The sequence below is a fragment of the Vigna angularis genome, chromosome 7, assembly GCF_016808095.1.
Source record: "Vigna angularis cultivar LongXiaoDou No.4 chromosome 7, ASM1680809v1, whole genome shotgun sequence".
Lineage (NCBI taxonomy): Eukaryota > Viridiplantae > Streptophyta > Magnoliopsida > Fabales > Fabaceae > Vigna > Vigna angularis.
Genome location: NC_068976.1, coordinates 30,748,858 through 30,765,602, shown reverse-complemented (window position 1 = coordinate 30,765,602; position 16,745 = coordinate 30,748,858). Strand labels below are relative to the sequence as shown.

The 16,745-nt window shown below is 34.3% G+C and overlaps 1 protein-coding gene across 1 annotated transcript; it reads left to right on the top strand.

The window, feature by feature from the left end:
* Positions 1-10,679: 10,679 nt before the first annotated feature.
* LOC108336701 (stemmadenine O-acetyltransferase) lies at positions 10,680-11,998 on the top strand. Its single transcript, XM_052880730.1, has 2 exons — positions 10,680-11,621; positions 11,681-11,998. Exons 1-2 carry the CDS (start codon positions 10,680-10,682, stop codon positions 11,996-11,998), a joined length of 1,260 nt encoding a protein of 419 aa, XP_052736690.1.
* Positions 11,999-16,745: the final 4,747 nt, after the last annotated feature.

Here is a 16,745-nt window from a genome sequence, read left to right as displayed (position 1 = left end):
ATAGATCAATCATATACTTTTTTATTTTGCAAGGCATGTCTTTAACAGCTCCACAGTAGAATATAGCTTTAGAGTCAAGTTGATACAAAACAATTAGTTTTGTCCGAATTTCACAATATATATATATACAAATTTTTTGACTGATTATTTCTGATAAACTCTTCCTTCAATTACTTTTTTTGCATTCACAAGATTCAAATAGCATAAAATCTTGCTTTAATAAGATGCAGTCCGGTACCACTCAGTATAATACACACAAATTTTAAAATAATTTTGTTAACATTATAATATTATACATGTTTTCATGTTTTTGTAAGTTTATTATAAGAAAATCACAAAATTCATTGATAAGAACAAATATTAGTTGATAATTTACATTATTTTGACAAATTACTAAAGCTCGATCGTCAAATATATGTAAGTAAAATGACGGTTAATAAATTTTATTAACTGATTGAAAATTAATCGGTAATTACAAATAACAAAAAATCTCTTTATAAATATTTGTAAAATTTTGCCGCTCCTTATTCTAAAGCAGGAACCTATAAATAAACATTATTTACATTTTGGAGGGACTATCATTCGAGGAGCATTGGAAGCTAGAAAGCAACAATCGAAGACTTTTTCATACTTTTCCATTTTTTTATGTGTAATATTGACGTATTATATCTTTCATAGATGATTAAAAAAAATGTAAAATACCCTTATATATAGTGGGGTTTGCTAACACGCGTACGTCTGTTTTTCAGTTGGTACATTTTAGAATATATACCAAGTTTTAGTAGATAAAAATACCCTTATATATCATGGATTCTAAGTTTTAAGGTTTAGGGTATTTTAATAATTTTCATTATAAAAACTAAAAAAAAAAGGAAACTCCAACCCCTTACTCATCTCTCTCGTTCCTTTCAACACTTTCTCTTTCATCTCTCTCACTCCAACTTTTTATCTGTCATCCCTACCGTGACTTAATTTAAAAATGAAATTTAATAATAATAAGGGAAAATATATGATACAGTTCTCCAATAAAAAATCAACATCAACATAAGAATTGATCATATAGTCAATTCAGATGTTGTATAGCGCGACGAATGGAATAAGAGAATTGGAGAATTTATGATTGTGTGAAAAAACTAATTGATATTGAGGTTTACTTTATAATTAATTTGGAATTTTGGTTCATTTTTCTTGAATTGTAAAGTCTTATTGAATTTGGATTTCCGCAATGGTATTATGATTTTAAAAATTTTAAAATTTCAATCGTAATTGTGGCATCTCGGGGTGTGGCTTTTTTTGTATCAGAGTTAGGTTTTTGAAAAACTTTTAGGGCTTTTGGTGAGTGAGTTCGTCTAACTTTTGTTGTAAGACTTTAAGGCATGCGTAAGTGTATGATTGTCTGGGATGCATGTGTATATGTATGACTGTGTGGATTGCATGCGTATATATGAACGTATGGATTGTTGTTAAGACTTTTGTGAAGGAATTTAATGTTGTATACGATTTGGTAATCCATGTGTGAATTGTTCTAGAACTAATTCAATTTATTGTGAGTATCTATAGTTTGTTGTTTGCACGATGAGAATATATGTAGAGTCTTTTTGCTATCTATAGTTGTGAATAGATTGTAGTTTTTGTTTTGTATGATACATTGGGCAATTTGTTGTGATGTTCTTTTGATCTGTTAAGAAATTAATGTTGTTATTGTATTATGAAAATTTATGTGATTTCTTTTAGAGAGTATTTGAAGTTTTGAATGGTGTATGTACTAGTGCAAAAAAGGTTTTTTATACTTCTTAAAAAAGGATTTTTATACCTATTTTTAAGTTGATATAGAAGTAGGGGTATAGAAAGTTTCGATTTTTTACACCTATTGTTGAACCGGTGTAGAAAGTTCTGTTTTTTATACCTATCTGTTTATATTAGGTATATAAATCCGATATTTACACCTAGTACTGTGGGAACAGGTATAAAAGAATCTCACTTTTATACCTGCAAATATTATAACAGGTGTGAAAAACAAGACTTTTATACCTAACATGGTTTTTACCTGTGTAAAAAGTGACGTTTTTTTTAAATATTTGATTTGTATGTGCTAGTTTCCATATCCAGACCTGAATAAAATTCAATTTCATAATACCGTTTAAATAATCAATAACGAGTAAAATAATCAATATTGTTTCTATTAAATCATCAAAATGCAATATTTACCTAACAAAGTTCCTAAATATATTTACCTAACATAGTTACTTAACTTAGATACACATAAAATAGTTTCTAAACTCAAAATGTAATATTGAAACATCTAATCATTTACAAATGGTTAAAAGAAATACAACCAACTGCTCTCGAATATCCTTTATGACATGTTGCTCAATTGAAGACATGTCATCAAATATCTACACAATGAATAGTTTGAGTCAAATTATAATATTAATGGCTTAATATCTTAGTTATAAAAATTGTAGTACTAATATACATAACATATCAGTGCCAATGCCAAAAAGAATTTTAAAAAATATCCCTCTATTACTTTATTATTGCATGTCTCATCACAATAACCAGGCAAAATGCTGCAAGGAGTTAATTTCCAATAGTACCGAGGAAAGCATTCCATTAAATTTTCATAAACTTAAAATCTAAATGTAAAAGCACGAGTCCATAGAGACAGCAGTGATTAATATTCTACAGACTAGAGCATAGATGCATCATCCTTAGACATAATATATTTGAATAACTTGAAAATCAATTACTGCTGGTAACTAGTGAAAAATAATGACATAATGGTTTTTAATTTGTTTTTTGGAAGTAATAGAGCTCAATAGTAATTCTCTTAGATCTAAAATGAGAGTAGGATCAACCTAAAGCCAACAGGAGTAGATATTATTAGCAGTTGATGATGATGCTGGAGTAATACACTTAAGGCACATTAGTTAAAACAATAATGAGATGCACTTAAGGCACATTAGTTAAAACAGAATTGTTGGTAAACGTAAAACTTACATCTTCTAATTTTGAGTTCAAGTCATTAACTTTTTTCTCTAACAAACACTCGAGTTTCCGTGTTCCCTTTCTCCTTGTTTTGTGTTTCTAGTTCCCCTTTAAGCTTGTCCACCTGCATAAAGAATTTCTGAGTCTGCACTATAGAATAATGATCATAAAAGACACATCTATTGGCTGATTTATAAGTAACCTACTTCTGTAGAAAAACCTTGGCTCAGTTTGTGACAGCCGAATTTTCACTAGAGTTAATTAAATAATCATAGTTTTTTTTTAACTGGGAATGTTAAGAAAAATTAATCACATTGTTTTGTATAAATCCTCATATATGAATTTTGAGATAAAGGACAGAACTAGCACCAATTGATCAATGAATTGGAACAATACATAACACTATTTCAGAATTAAAATGATTTTTTTTCTAGAAAGAGAATAATCTGACCTGCCATGAATCATGGGCTGCATTTACAAAGAAAGATAAGTAAAAAGAAGACAAATAAGCTTACACACACTAGTACAAAAAGGGGAAACGACACCGGTTCTTTTGGGCCATAGACAGCGGTTTCTGAACCGAGGCATATCTAGGCGAGATAAAAAGTGATAGTCTATTTGCCTCGGTTCTCGGACCGAGGCATAAAAAGAGAGAATTTTGACTCGGTTGAAAGTTAACCGAGGCCGTAGGTTCTTTTTTTTTTTATTATTTGTTTCTTTTGTACACTTGGTTCAAAAACATCATCAACCAGCCGCTCCATCTTCTTTTGTAATTGATCAGGAGCAATCCAGAACAGAGAACAGATAACTGATTTCAAAATTAACATACCTAATTGAACATCAGAAGGAGCAATTTTAACATACCCAATTCAATTCAATTCAATTTAAAAGACCCAGCTTCACCGGTCTCTCCAACCACTTCGACGGCAGTGTCGACATTTTGGGCGACTAGAGGAGAGGATGGGGGAATGTGGACTGGAACTAGTTTGTTATCCACCACCATCATGCTCACGTCAAGGCGAGGATCGTCGGTAGGCACTTGAAAGAGGAGGTTGCATTAGGCGAGGGCCTTGTCGAACCCGAGCACATGCTCGTTTACCACTTCATCACCCAGCAGCTTGTTTTCTGCCTCTAACTTGGTTACCCGATCGTGGAGAGAATCCCGCTCGGCCATCAAAGTCGCGCTGGAAGAGGTGGCCTTTTGGAGGTCAAGTTTAGCATCGTCCAAAGACCGTTGCATACGGCGCTGAGTAGCACGCGCCTCGGCCAACAGAGTGCTGGCTTTCTTCTTGTCCTCTTCCGCTATTCGCTCAGTCTCGGCCAGGCGAAGAGTCAGATCCTGGTTGGCCTTAAAGGTGGCATCGAACTTCGCTTGAAGGGCTTAAAGCTCTGTGGAAGCAGAAGCTCTCTTCTGAGCAGCACAGGCCAAGCACAGGCCAAGCATAGGACCGACCCCGCGGTCAGCTCCAAAGCCATGTTGGAGGCCTCTTCCTCGGTCACCGCACTGACTAAGGCTTTTTCCTCAGCAAAGAGGTCAAAATGGATGTGCTTCGCCACCCATGAGTTTGGACTCAGCAGACTGGGGAAAGGAGGCCCGTCGGGCAGATGCCTCTTAGCCTGTTTGGATTCAGCCGATGCCTCCCGAGCGGCTTTTCGTTTCCCTTTCTTCTTTAGGTTGGACTCGACCGGGGGAGCCTGATCGGGAACAACCTCAACCGGAGGTGGAGGAATGGAAGTCTGCTGGATTGGCCGGGAAGTTGCAGGTGCAACGACAGTAGATGGGGCATGGGACGAGCTCCCACCCGGTTTCCTTACTTCGCCCCCTCTCTGAGCGCACAGGCGGGCGAAGGTGCTGTTCTTGGATGGATCCATCTTGGAAAGATAATTTGCAAGGCGAAAGAAAATTCAGATAAGTTCCAAATGGCTGCTCAACAAAAGGCGGTCAAAAATAGCTTACCGAACACATTAGAGGGAAGGTTCTTGTTGCCCAGGAAACCGATCAGAACACGGCAGAAGGACTTAGGGGGTAGCTGACAAAGCTGGTTTATCAAGTCCAGGTCCTCGGGAGTCATTTGGGGCTTAGGCCAGGAAAGGACCTTCCGGGGATCTCGGGTCCAGTAGAAAGGAAACTTGGCCTCCTTGGTCGAGGAGCAAAAGCTCTGGTATCCAGTTTCCGTGGGCACGACTTTAAAGAAGTGCCCTTTAAAGTCTTTGTAGGAGCTGTTGTAAAGGGATAGCAGGTGCTTGTTCCCGACCATCCGAAGGGAAACCCATGGTTTGGACGGGTGAGGCTGTACATGAAAGAAGTAAAGGAAGGCTGCGGGCGTCGGTTTAAGAGCTAAACCGGAGTAGATGGCAGAGAACGCTTGCATGAAGGCCCAACCGTTCGGGTGAAGCTGTGTAGGAGCCACGTTGAGCGTTCTCAGTACACCCATTTGGAAGTCAGAGAAGGGGAGAAGAACCTTCAAGTCTTTGAACATGGTGGCAGAAGTCGGTGGGGTAGTTACCCCGATCGTGGCAAACGCGCTCGGTCATTTGGCAGATGGCCAGTTTGAGATGCCTAGCGTCGGCAGCTGCCTTCACCAGACAAATGTGGCCGATTAAATCCCGGAAGGGTTGACGATGGTGAAAGGAAGAGGAAATTTGCCTAACTTCATGAGGCACCCAGTCGTAGCCGGGGACAGTTGGCCAAGCTCGAGGCTTCCCATCCCAAGCGCCGGTGGAGTCCACATGGATGGCAACTTCTTCAGAAGCGTCACTGTCGACCAAGAGATCGGAGGAATTCCCTGAAGGCGAGGCCCTAGCGCCGGTTCCGGTAATGGCAACCAGGGATGAAGATGGACTGGCGATGTCATCGTCAGCGTACCCCCTACCCTCATCGCCGAAGAAGTCAGAAGACATGGTTACCTGAGGAGTGGAAAGCGAGAAGGACAGAGGAGGCAGAGAGGAAGAAGATGCTGGCGACGGCGAGGAGAATGATAAAAATTAGGGTAAAAATATGGGTATTTATACAGAGATACGGACTGACTCAAGGGAACATTCGAAGCGTCAACCGCCAAAAGATCTGACGGTTCAAGTGACTTGACGTTTCAGATACAGAAAGATCTGATGGATCAGGCGATCTGACGCTTTGTTTTCTGCATTTCCCGCCTAAAAATTGCAATCATGACTTTACGTTTTTCGCCAGAGCAGGATTCAGACAGAGAAAGAGGAGGGCCGAGCGGAGATCACTTCAAACCCTACGCAAAAAGGTATTTTTGCTAGGGCTTGGGGGACTTGTGTTACTACCGAGGGCGGACAACCGACCGGGAAGGTTTAGACAGTGCCGAGTGGGTAGAAGCAAGGCTAATATGTCCGATCGGGTGTCTCAACCTGATATGTCCGATCGGATCTCTTAAGAGCAATACGTCCGGTCGGGCAAACATCTAAAACTGTGGACTGGAGACAGCAGTTGAAGGCTCATGAATGTTTAGTTAATGAGGTAACGGTCATTTTCGAGTATTTAAGATGCGCATTGAAAGCCATTAAAAGGTAAATTAATGGGTAATATTCTTTGAAATCATATAAATAGCAGTCAAAGGAGAAGGTAAACTCTCTGTTCTTTGATAATTATATAGACTTGCAAAAGCCCATTCTGACTTGAGCGTCGGAGTGTTTGCTGCAGGTCAACCCATTTGTGTGGAGAAGAAGCGTGAGGAGAGCGAGGGGAGAAGGACCGATCGGGCGAGGAGCAGTGCTTCCGGGCGGAGGCAGTAGGAGTTTTCCCCGGTCCCATTCAGCAGAAACACAATTGATCAGCCATGCCAAGATCGGTGTATGGTGGTGGTGTGGTGGTGCTTGAATGATTCATCGTGAAGGTGCTTAATAAACCCTAAAAAAATAAACATATAATCTTTAAACGGATGTGAGCATCCCTCAGCGGATGTCAACATCCGTTTAAGGGAAAACGGATGTCAATATCCGTTTTGCCTTAAACGGATTTTGACATTCGTTGACGGATACTCACATCCGTTTAAAGTTACATGTTTATTTTCCAGTTTATTTTTTTATATTAATTTTGGAGATATTATAATAATGTAATTTATATGTTTTGATCTAAAAAGAGAGAGATGGAGAGTTGGGAGGTGGAGCTTAGTGAAAAGTAAAAATGGATAGAAAGATAGAGTTTGAGTTTAAAGTAAATAAATAGGGTTAAAAGTAAAAAATGTTATTTTTGTAATTAAAATTTTTTTTCGGAAGGTTGGGGAGGTGGAGGGAGAAGTGGTGGTGGTGGAGGGAGCAACACCCTTTTGGTTTTATAGACTTCTTTTTGGTCCCATATGTAGGCTAGGATCAAGTCCTATAACGTGGGCTTTGACAAGTCTAGAAAGATATATGTGTTTAACCTAATATTTATCTATTTATAATAATTTATATTGAGTAAAATTTGAGATTAAAGAAATAATTTAAAATAAAATAATTATTTTTATAAACAATATTGCTTAGGTATTAAGAAGAAATGTTTGCATTAGTATGAATATTTGAAATAACTTATTAACATGTATATAAGTTATTTTTAATCTACTTCTTATATGTGATAACTTAGGTTGGGATAAATTTTTAAAAGTTCCATATAGAATCTAAAAAGAGAATCTAAAAAGAGTGAGATGGAGAGTTGGGAGGTGGAGCTGAGTGAAAAGTAAAAATGGATAGAAAGATAAAGTTTGAGTTTAAAGTAAATAAATAGGGTTAAAAGTAAAAAATGTTATTTTTGTAATTAAAATTTTTTTTCGGAAGGTTGGGGAGGTGGAGGGAGAAGTGGTGGTGGTGGAGGGAGCAACACCCTTTTGGTTTTATAGACTTATTTTTGGTCCCATATGTAGGCTAGGATCAAGTCCTATAACGTGGGCTTTGACAAGTCTAGAAAGATATATGTGTTTAACCTAATATTTATCTATTTATAATAATTTATATTGAGTAAAATTTGAGATTAAAGAAATAATTTATAAGAAAATAATTATTTTTATAAATAATATTGCTTAGGTATTAAGAAGAAATGTTTGCATTAGTATGAATATTTGAAATAACTTATTAACATGTATATAAGTTATTTTTAATCTACTTCTTATATGTGATAACTTAGGTTGGGATAAATTTTTAAAAGTTCCATATAGAATCTAAAAAGAGAATCTAAAAAGAGTGAGATGGAGAGTTGGGAGGTGGAGCTGAGTGAAAAGTAAAAATGGATAGAAAGATAGAGTTTGAGTTTAAAGTAAATAAATAGGGTTAAAAGTAAAAAATGTTATTTTTGTAATTAAAATTTTTTTTCGGAAGGTTGGGGAGGTGGAGGGAGAAGTGGAGGTGGTGGAGGGAGCAACACCCTTTTGGTTTTATAGACTTATTTTTGGTCCCATATGTAGGCTAGGATCAAGTCCTATAACGTGGGCTTTGACAAGTCTAGAAAGATATATGTGTTTAACCTAATATTTATCTATTTATAATAATTTATATTGAGTAAAATTTGAGATTAAAGAAATAATTTAAAAGAAAATAATTATTTTTATAAATAATATTGCTTAGGTATTAAGAAGAAATGTTTGCATTAGTATGAATATTTGAAATAACTTATTAGCATGTATATAAGTTATTTTTAATCTACTTCGTGATAACTTAGGTTGGGATAAATTTTTAAAAGTTCCATATAGTCTGAGTCATTGAAAATACAACTTATTTCATATTTATAGGTCAACTTTACAAATGCTAATTTATTTTAAAATGAAAACTTGTAAGGTATTAAATCATGAGGTTTAAATAAATGACTTAACAGTATATTATCTCTTCATGATAAATCATGAGGTTTAAAGAAATGTTTCTTTGTTTTTTTTCATAAATACTATTATTTTGTAATAAGAAGTGTTAAATTTATATTATTAATACAAAACTTTAGTCTTATTTTATTGTATTATATATATAAAGATTATTTTTCTTTAAGAAGTGTATGAACATTATATAACATCTTGACCTAAAAACTGAAAACAACTTATTTTTCACATTGTTAATAAAGACTCTCGCACGTCTCAACATCAAATAGAAGATAAGTTAGGTGTTTCAATTTTTTTTCTTCATGTAACTATCTCTTTTCCTTTTTTTTTTGTATTCAATTTAACTACTCCTTATAATTACTATCAGTAACATAATCTACATTGATGTGGGATTTCACGTTTCTATTATATGTCATCATAACTTTCAGAATTATATTGAACTGTAATTAAAAATAATATATTTTTCTACAACGTTTTTTTTTATGAATTCTTATAAAATTTCTAACCTTATATAGTTTATATGTTCTCTTGACATTTCTCATATAGTTTGTCCTTAACCCACAAGGATAGACACGAGAAAAATTCACATAATCAAAAAGTTTTCAATAAACATGGTTATTTGGTTATATAAAAAAATTACATAGTAAGGTAGGATGCTGAGATTCTTGACTTGTTTGTTTACACAGCAACATGGGACATTAAAATCTTCACTAATTAATATGTTAAATATTCCATTGATATTTGTATTGAAGGTATTCTTTATATATAGTAATAACAACATAAGAGTTTTTAAATATAAAATTAATTTTTAAGATACTATAATAATATATTTAAAATAAAATAGCTGAGAATACAAGTTAAAAGAAGTATATTGGAATATATATATATATATATATATATATATATATATATATATATATATATATATATATTGATATGTTACATTGTTGATGTAATGAATTAAACATTATAATGAAAAAATGTTAATCTTTATATTAATTATACTAAAAGTATGTGTTTTCTTCTTATTGACTGTTAACTTACAACACCACCATTAAATTTTACATATTATACTAATATATGTACATTTAATTTTCAATTAGTTAAGTTTTTATTTAACTTAAAATAGTTATGAGTAATGAAAGAAAGTAATAAAAAATTGCTTAAGTTACTACGAAGGAGCTAGCCCGATCCAAATTCTATCCCAATCCCCTTCACATGGGACTTTTGGGGCTACGGTTTAAAAAAAAGTCTACAATGAGAAAAAAAAAATAAGCTCTACATTTAGAGATGTTACGTCAGAGTCAACTCATGGATCAAAAACCTAAATGACACCTCTAATCCTCTAGATATGAAATTCACATTCAATAGTTTCTCTATGTTTCCAATGAGCATTTAAAAGTATCTAAACATTAAATATGAAAATAGGCAACTTCTTTAAATAAAAAACGGGCATATTTATCAGTGGAAAGTGAAATATATATTTCAACATCAAATACAAAAGTAAATTAGGCGTTAACAATTTCTTTTTCATATAACTATCTATTACAATTACTTTTAATAACATAATATGACTTAATGAATAAAACGTAAACACTAAATGAATTTTGTTAACAAAATACTATAAAACAACAATGCATATATTGCTTGTTAGAAGGTTATTTGATGTTTTAAGGTTGCATTAAAAAACTATAACTATTGATTAAAACAAGAAAAAAAAAATACAGAGATATTTTGAAGTGATGGTTCAAAAGCAATTAAAAAAGTCATTTTCTACATTGTTTCGACATTCCTCAACGAGTGTATATAAACAAATACCAATGAACAAATTTATGATGAGATCTCTTATCCATATTTAAATTCAAGCTTCTGTGGTGATAATAGTTGAGAATGGAAATTAACATCACATCAAGAGAAACCATTAAACCATCACTGCCAACTTCTGTAGAATGCAAAACCCTAAAATTATGCTTGTTTGATGTCTTTCAACTCAACACCTATTTTCCATTGATCCTCTTTTACAAAAACACCACCAACCTTGAAGGATTTTCAGAATGCTCAACTCAGTTGAAGAAATCACTATCTGAGGCACTAACCATTTTCTACCCTCTTGCTGGGAGAAGATGTGATTTCTTTTCCATTGATTGCAATGATGAAGGTGTAATTTTCATGGAAGCTTCGGTGAACACCAGCATGGAAGTGTTCTTAAAACCACCCAAATTAGAACTGCTAAACCAATTACTTCCATGTGAGCCTAACAAGTGCCATCTTCATGAAGAAGTGTTGCCCCAGTTACTTGTTCAACTAAACAAATTCCAATGTGGAGGAATAGCCATTGGCTTGTGTAACCTCCACATTCTCTTGGATGCATATTCTTGCAGTGCCTTCTTGAAAACCTGGTTTGCCATTTGCAAAGGGTCAAAGGAAGAAATCTCATGGCCAGATTTCTCTTCTGCTGCTTCTTCGTTCCCTCCAAGAAACATCACTGGTGTACGTGCTGGCATGTTGAATATAAACAAAGACTCGAACATAGAAGAAAACTGCACCACAAGAAGATTTTTGTTTGATCACAAAGCCATCAATGAGCTAAAATCCATGTCAACATGTGATGAAACAAAACCTACACGATATCAGGTAGTATCTTCATTCATAAGCAAACATATGATTGTAGCAATCAAAGAGGACAAAACAAGACCAATGGTTTCATTGCATGTTGTGGACATGAGAAAAAGAATGGGGGAGCCTTTCTCAAAAGGTGTTGTTGGAAATTTGTTGTGGCCTGCATTGTTTGTTCTTGAGGGTGTAAACAAGAACACTGAGATCATAGATTTGGTTGACATTCTAAAAGAAGGACTTGAAAACTAACTAAGGATTTGTTTCTGAAAGTGCAGAATGATCCTTATTTTTTGTGGAGTGATGAGTGTGCAGAACTAATGCTTGAAGGTATAGCAGAAAATAAACCAATCTCATTAGTGTTCACAAGTTGGGGTAATATGGGATTCAATGAAGTGGATTTTGGTTGTGGAAAACCCTTTTGGCTAGATCAAAGAGGAGGTAATAAAGAAAGTATCCCAAACACAGTGATATTGATGGAAACAAGAGATGGAATAGAAGCATGGATCACAATGCCAGAGAAACATATAAGTATCTTGGAACATGATGTGGACTTCCTCCAATTTGCATTGCTTAATCCTACTATTTTAATCTAAATTAAACTGATGAAGGTAATTAAAATGTAATGAGACTTTCTTGTGTTTTTTTTTTCTTAACATCAATGTCGAACTAAAGTAAACTGTTTTATCTTCCTAATAAGAAGAAAGAAAGGTGTGGTTAGAGTTGCTATCTACCTCAGAAGATTGAATATTTTTTTGGTAAATTTTTAATGTTGATAGTACTTCCACAACTCACGAATTTGATGAGGACCATTGCTTTTTGCACTTCGATAATTACTAATTGCATTTCCGAGAAAGATTAAATTTTTTGTTATCACTGCATCTATGCTGCAATCATTGCTGTTACTGTAAAGTAAAGGAAGGAAAAGAGAGGGAAAATGCCGAGGAAGCGAAAAAAAAAACTATTTCAGAAAAACTGTTTCCAAAACACATTTCATTTGTCTTGTTAGGAAGGAGAAGAACTAGATATTTCACTATAGAATGGTTCACATTTGGAGATTCAAAGACTGTGTTACATATTCAAATTTGGTGCTCTTTGATATTTACTTGTTTGAGTTTTTGAAGAGTTGAAACAGTTCGTTTGTGGATGAGGGTTAGAGTTGAAACACCAACAATTTTAGGAGTTAAAAAATAACAATTTCAAAAGTTATGGATGGTCATAACTTACTAATTAATTCATATTAGTCTATTGGCTTTGATCCTAAATGATTCAAAAAATGAGTGAGTTAATTTTTATTATTCTTCTTTGGAGAGTTTTTTCGGTGGTTAATTTATTCTGAGGTACTCCAATTAAAGTTTTGTAGATGATTTTGTTGTAGGTCTTCTTCATCTTTATCTATTAAAAATGGAAGTAATTCATCGTTGAAACATTTAAAGAATTTGATTATACAATCATATAACTTACTAAATGGCTTCAAGAAGGCATCATTCCATATTATAAAGATTTGTATAAGAAGTTTAAAATTGATGATTCTTCTTTATATTTTGTCATTGAAGATGGTGAATTTTTAATCTCCTATTTTAGATGTTACATTTTGATACATTATGTTTATAGACTTGGACTACGGCTATTAAATTATATGTTTCTTTTACCTTGGTTTCAAGACTTAAAAACTTAAAAGCTTTCTGAAATAAGTTTGTAAGAATTTATGTTAATTATTCTTAATAACATAACGCTCGCCAAAACACTCATTCATTTTTATTTAATACAAGTTCTTATTTTCCTTAACAATATAATCCATTAATATATAGGATTATTTATAAAAGGTGTTCATAATAAATAGTTTTATTATGTTATGAATTATTTATAAGTTTCAAAGGTGATTTGAATATCTATATTAATATTATGGCTTTATTTATTTTAATGTTTTTATACAAATTTTAATTTATTGTTGAAATGTGTTTAAATAATATATATTTATTTTAATGTTTAAATAGTAATATATATAATTTTATGATTATTCATTTTTCTTGACTTTTCTACACACCATTAAAAGAAAGACTTAATACCTGTTTTTGTCCCTCTTTTTAAGGGAAATGTTCACTTTCGTCCTACCTTTTTCAAAAAGTTCAATGTGGTCCCACGTTGTGAAAAAAGTGTCCAAGTTAATCCTTTTTGGTCACGACGTTAAATATTTAACGATCCTGCTGCCAGCTAGGACTGATGTGTGCAACGTGACTTTTTACCTGCGTAACGTGACAGTTGACGTGGCAGTGGCAGTGTAAAAAGAAGAGTCAAAAGAAGGAATTTTGGAAAGAAGAAGAGTTCCTGTAAAAAGAAAACCCTAACTCGAAAAACCAATCGTGAGTCAAAAGAAATGCGAGAACAGAAACCCCTGTGCTGCATAGTCGCTAGAGATGCTACGGTCATGACCACTGCGCCCGCGAACCAGAACAGAGAGGATGAGGATCTCCTGCAACGTCAAGCTCGAACAGAGAAAAGAGGGAGAACAAAGAGAACCCCACTGCTACTTGCACGGCAGGAGAGTTTTCCCAGGGCTGGGGTTGTCCCCGAACCCGAAAACATATATGGGGAAGAATAAAGTTGCTCCCCTAGCAATCCTTTTGCGCGAGCTCCAAGACTCCCAAGCCGCCTTAAGTTGGGGTTTCCGCGAAGAAGAGGAAGGCAAACAAAATTGGGGAAAAAATTCTTCAGATTAGGGTATTGAGATGAATCAGCATTTGGGGTTTAACTAGAGTAATTAGGATTCAATTGGTTTAATTAAATTTCTCACTTAGAATTAGAGAAATAATTAAAATTTATCACTTACAACAGAAATTAACAATCCCAAATTATTTTTAATTAACGTTAACAGGAAATAAAAATTCTTACTTTATATAACAACCCCTAATTAATTTTAATTAACATTAAAAGGAAACCCTAATTCTTACTTTATTTCTAAATACTATTAAAAGGAAACCTAACCACTGATCTATTCCTTCAACATTTTGGAAGAACTGGAAATACAAATTGGGTGATGAAATCTGTAGAGCAAATTGTGCGTTTATCCTTTTTGAGAGAGAAAAAGGAAGCTCCACATTACTCTATTCTACATTTAATTGTCAAGTTCTTGTAATTCTTACACCTAACAACAATATACCTGTTTTCAGTGTTTAAAAAGGAAAAACAGAGCTAGCAAAAAAAGGCCGTGGGAGGATTCTCCATTGATGCTTCTTCAACCAGGGGCTTCGACGACAAAATTACACTCTTCGTTCTCATCACTTGCTCTTCAAACCCTAACTCAGAATTTTTTAATCACTGCCACTGCCACGTCAACTGCCACGTTACGCAGGTAAAAAGCCACGTTGCACACATCAGTCCTAGCTGGCAGCAGGATCGTTAAATATTTAACGCCGTGACCAAAAAGGATTAACTTGGACACTTTTTTCACAACGTGGGACCACATTGAACTTTTTGAAAAAGGTAGGACGAAAGTGAACATTTCCCTTAAAAAGAGGGACAAAAACAGGTATTAAGCCTAAAAGAAATTAATGAATACACGAATACTCATGCATAGGTAAAAACACTACATTAAAAGATTTAATTTATAAGGTACTGTTGAAAAAAAAAATCTGAAAAGGTAAATGATATACATATATTAAGACACAAAAGTTATGTAATTTTTTAACTAAATGATAAAAAATAATTGTTACAGCCTTTAAAAGTTTATAATAGTATGCAGTTTCAAAAGAAAGTTTGAGTGGTAGCCTTTGTTTTCTTATAACAACGAATTAGTTTAAATTAAATTTTGTTTACTTAGTGTATCAGATATAGTGTATATCAAACGGTTAACATCACAGGTCGTTTGGTCATCACTACAACAATGGTCTATCAGGCTATCATCAACCGCATCAACTAAAGTCAACCGCGTTAAATAATATTAGACCATAATTGGGCCAACACTTAAGGTACTATTGGGCCAGTAGTCTAGCAGAAGATAAAATAATCAAAGGAGAATAAAATAATCAAGAATATATGATTGAAGATCTGAAGATGATGATAAGCAGTTAAGATATTGATAAAGCCATTTATGAGTAACTAACCAGATCTCCAAGTAAGGTTGTTTTTATTTGATCAATGAAACACTTATAAATACAATGACAGGGTCAAAGACCAAGTACGTTCAACTCACCCTCTACGAGACTTAAATATTCAACTGTGATAAACAGTTCATAAAATCACTCCTAACTTGAGCATTTTGCAGGTACCTCCCCCCATCAAGAGCACGAACGACATCTGGAGTCCAAGCGAATGAAGCACTCAATTCCAGCGTATGAAAGCAGCAAAGCCACGTCAAAAAGGTTAGTGTCTCGGTCCCACAAAATCCCCACCGAAACATTTTGGCGCCCACCGTGGGGCCGAGCAACATCCCACTAAAACTGCAAGAAACCAAGACGAGCGCTCGGTCTCAACATTGCTACTTCAAATTGACACCAGGAACTTTCAGCAAAGCGAAAGCTACACTACATGGCATCTCTACGTGAAACTTCATCAACAAGATAAGTATTTTTAAAATATGAATATGAAAATAAAATAATAAAAAATTTGCCCTTATATTACTTTACAACAGTGTTTTTGCGTTCTATGATAAAGCACAGTAAAATCCAAATATCTAATTAATAGTATATATATATATATATGATTAATAATATAATATATAATGCTCTAATAATAAAAACATTGGTTACAAGAAATTATTTTTACATAAATGGTGGCAAGCAACATCTTTATTTTCTGGGACCACTAGATAAAAATATATGACGTCATTATCATTCTATTTAAAGTCTAAGACTTAGACTAATGTCTTCTAACACTATTGGTTAACGTTTATTAACTCCAACACTTGTCTCTTACTTATTTGTTGTCGAAAGCCACCTTCATTATTCTATTACGGATCATGGTATATCTTAATTCCATCAAAAGTGAGTGGCGCATAGAAAGCCACTTCTTCCATGACATGCCTAGAGGCAACAAGAGGCCTTGTATCATCGTCCAATTTATTGGAAGAACGACCGCAAATACAAAACTCGTGGAACGCTCTTCGACAATCCCTGGTCCTAAACCGAGCGGTGAGGAATGTTCTCCGTGAACTTTCACTCTCATCCACAAAACCCAAGGATGTTATCCAAAAAACTCCTGGTCCAAACCGAGCGGTGATAAAAGTTCTCAACGAACTGTCATTCTTGTAAACAACACATGCCTTTGAGATAAATGAATGTGTTTCTCCCGAATCAAAATGTACACAGCAGGAATTACCATCCAGCAAACAAGTACTAATTATAA

What these genes read in the sequence shown, in the direction of transcription:
- LOC108336701 (XM_052880730.1), top strand. Translation starts at nt 10,680, where the DNA reads ATGGAAATTAACATCACATCAAGAGAAACCATTAAACCATCACTGCCA. An exon ending in ACACTGAGATCATAGATTTG is followed by an intron (nt 11,622 to 11,680) that starts GTTGACATTCTA and finishes CTGAAAGTGCAG; the next exon opens with AATGATCCTTATTTTTTGTG.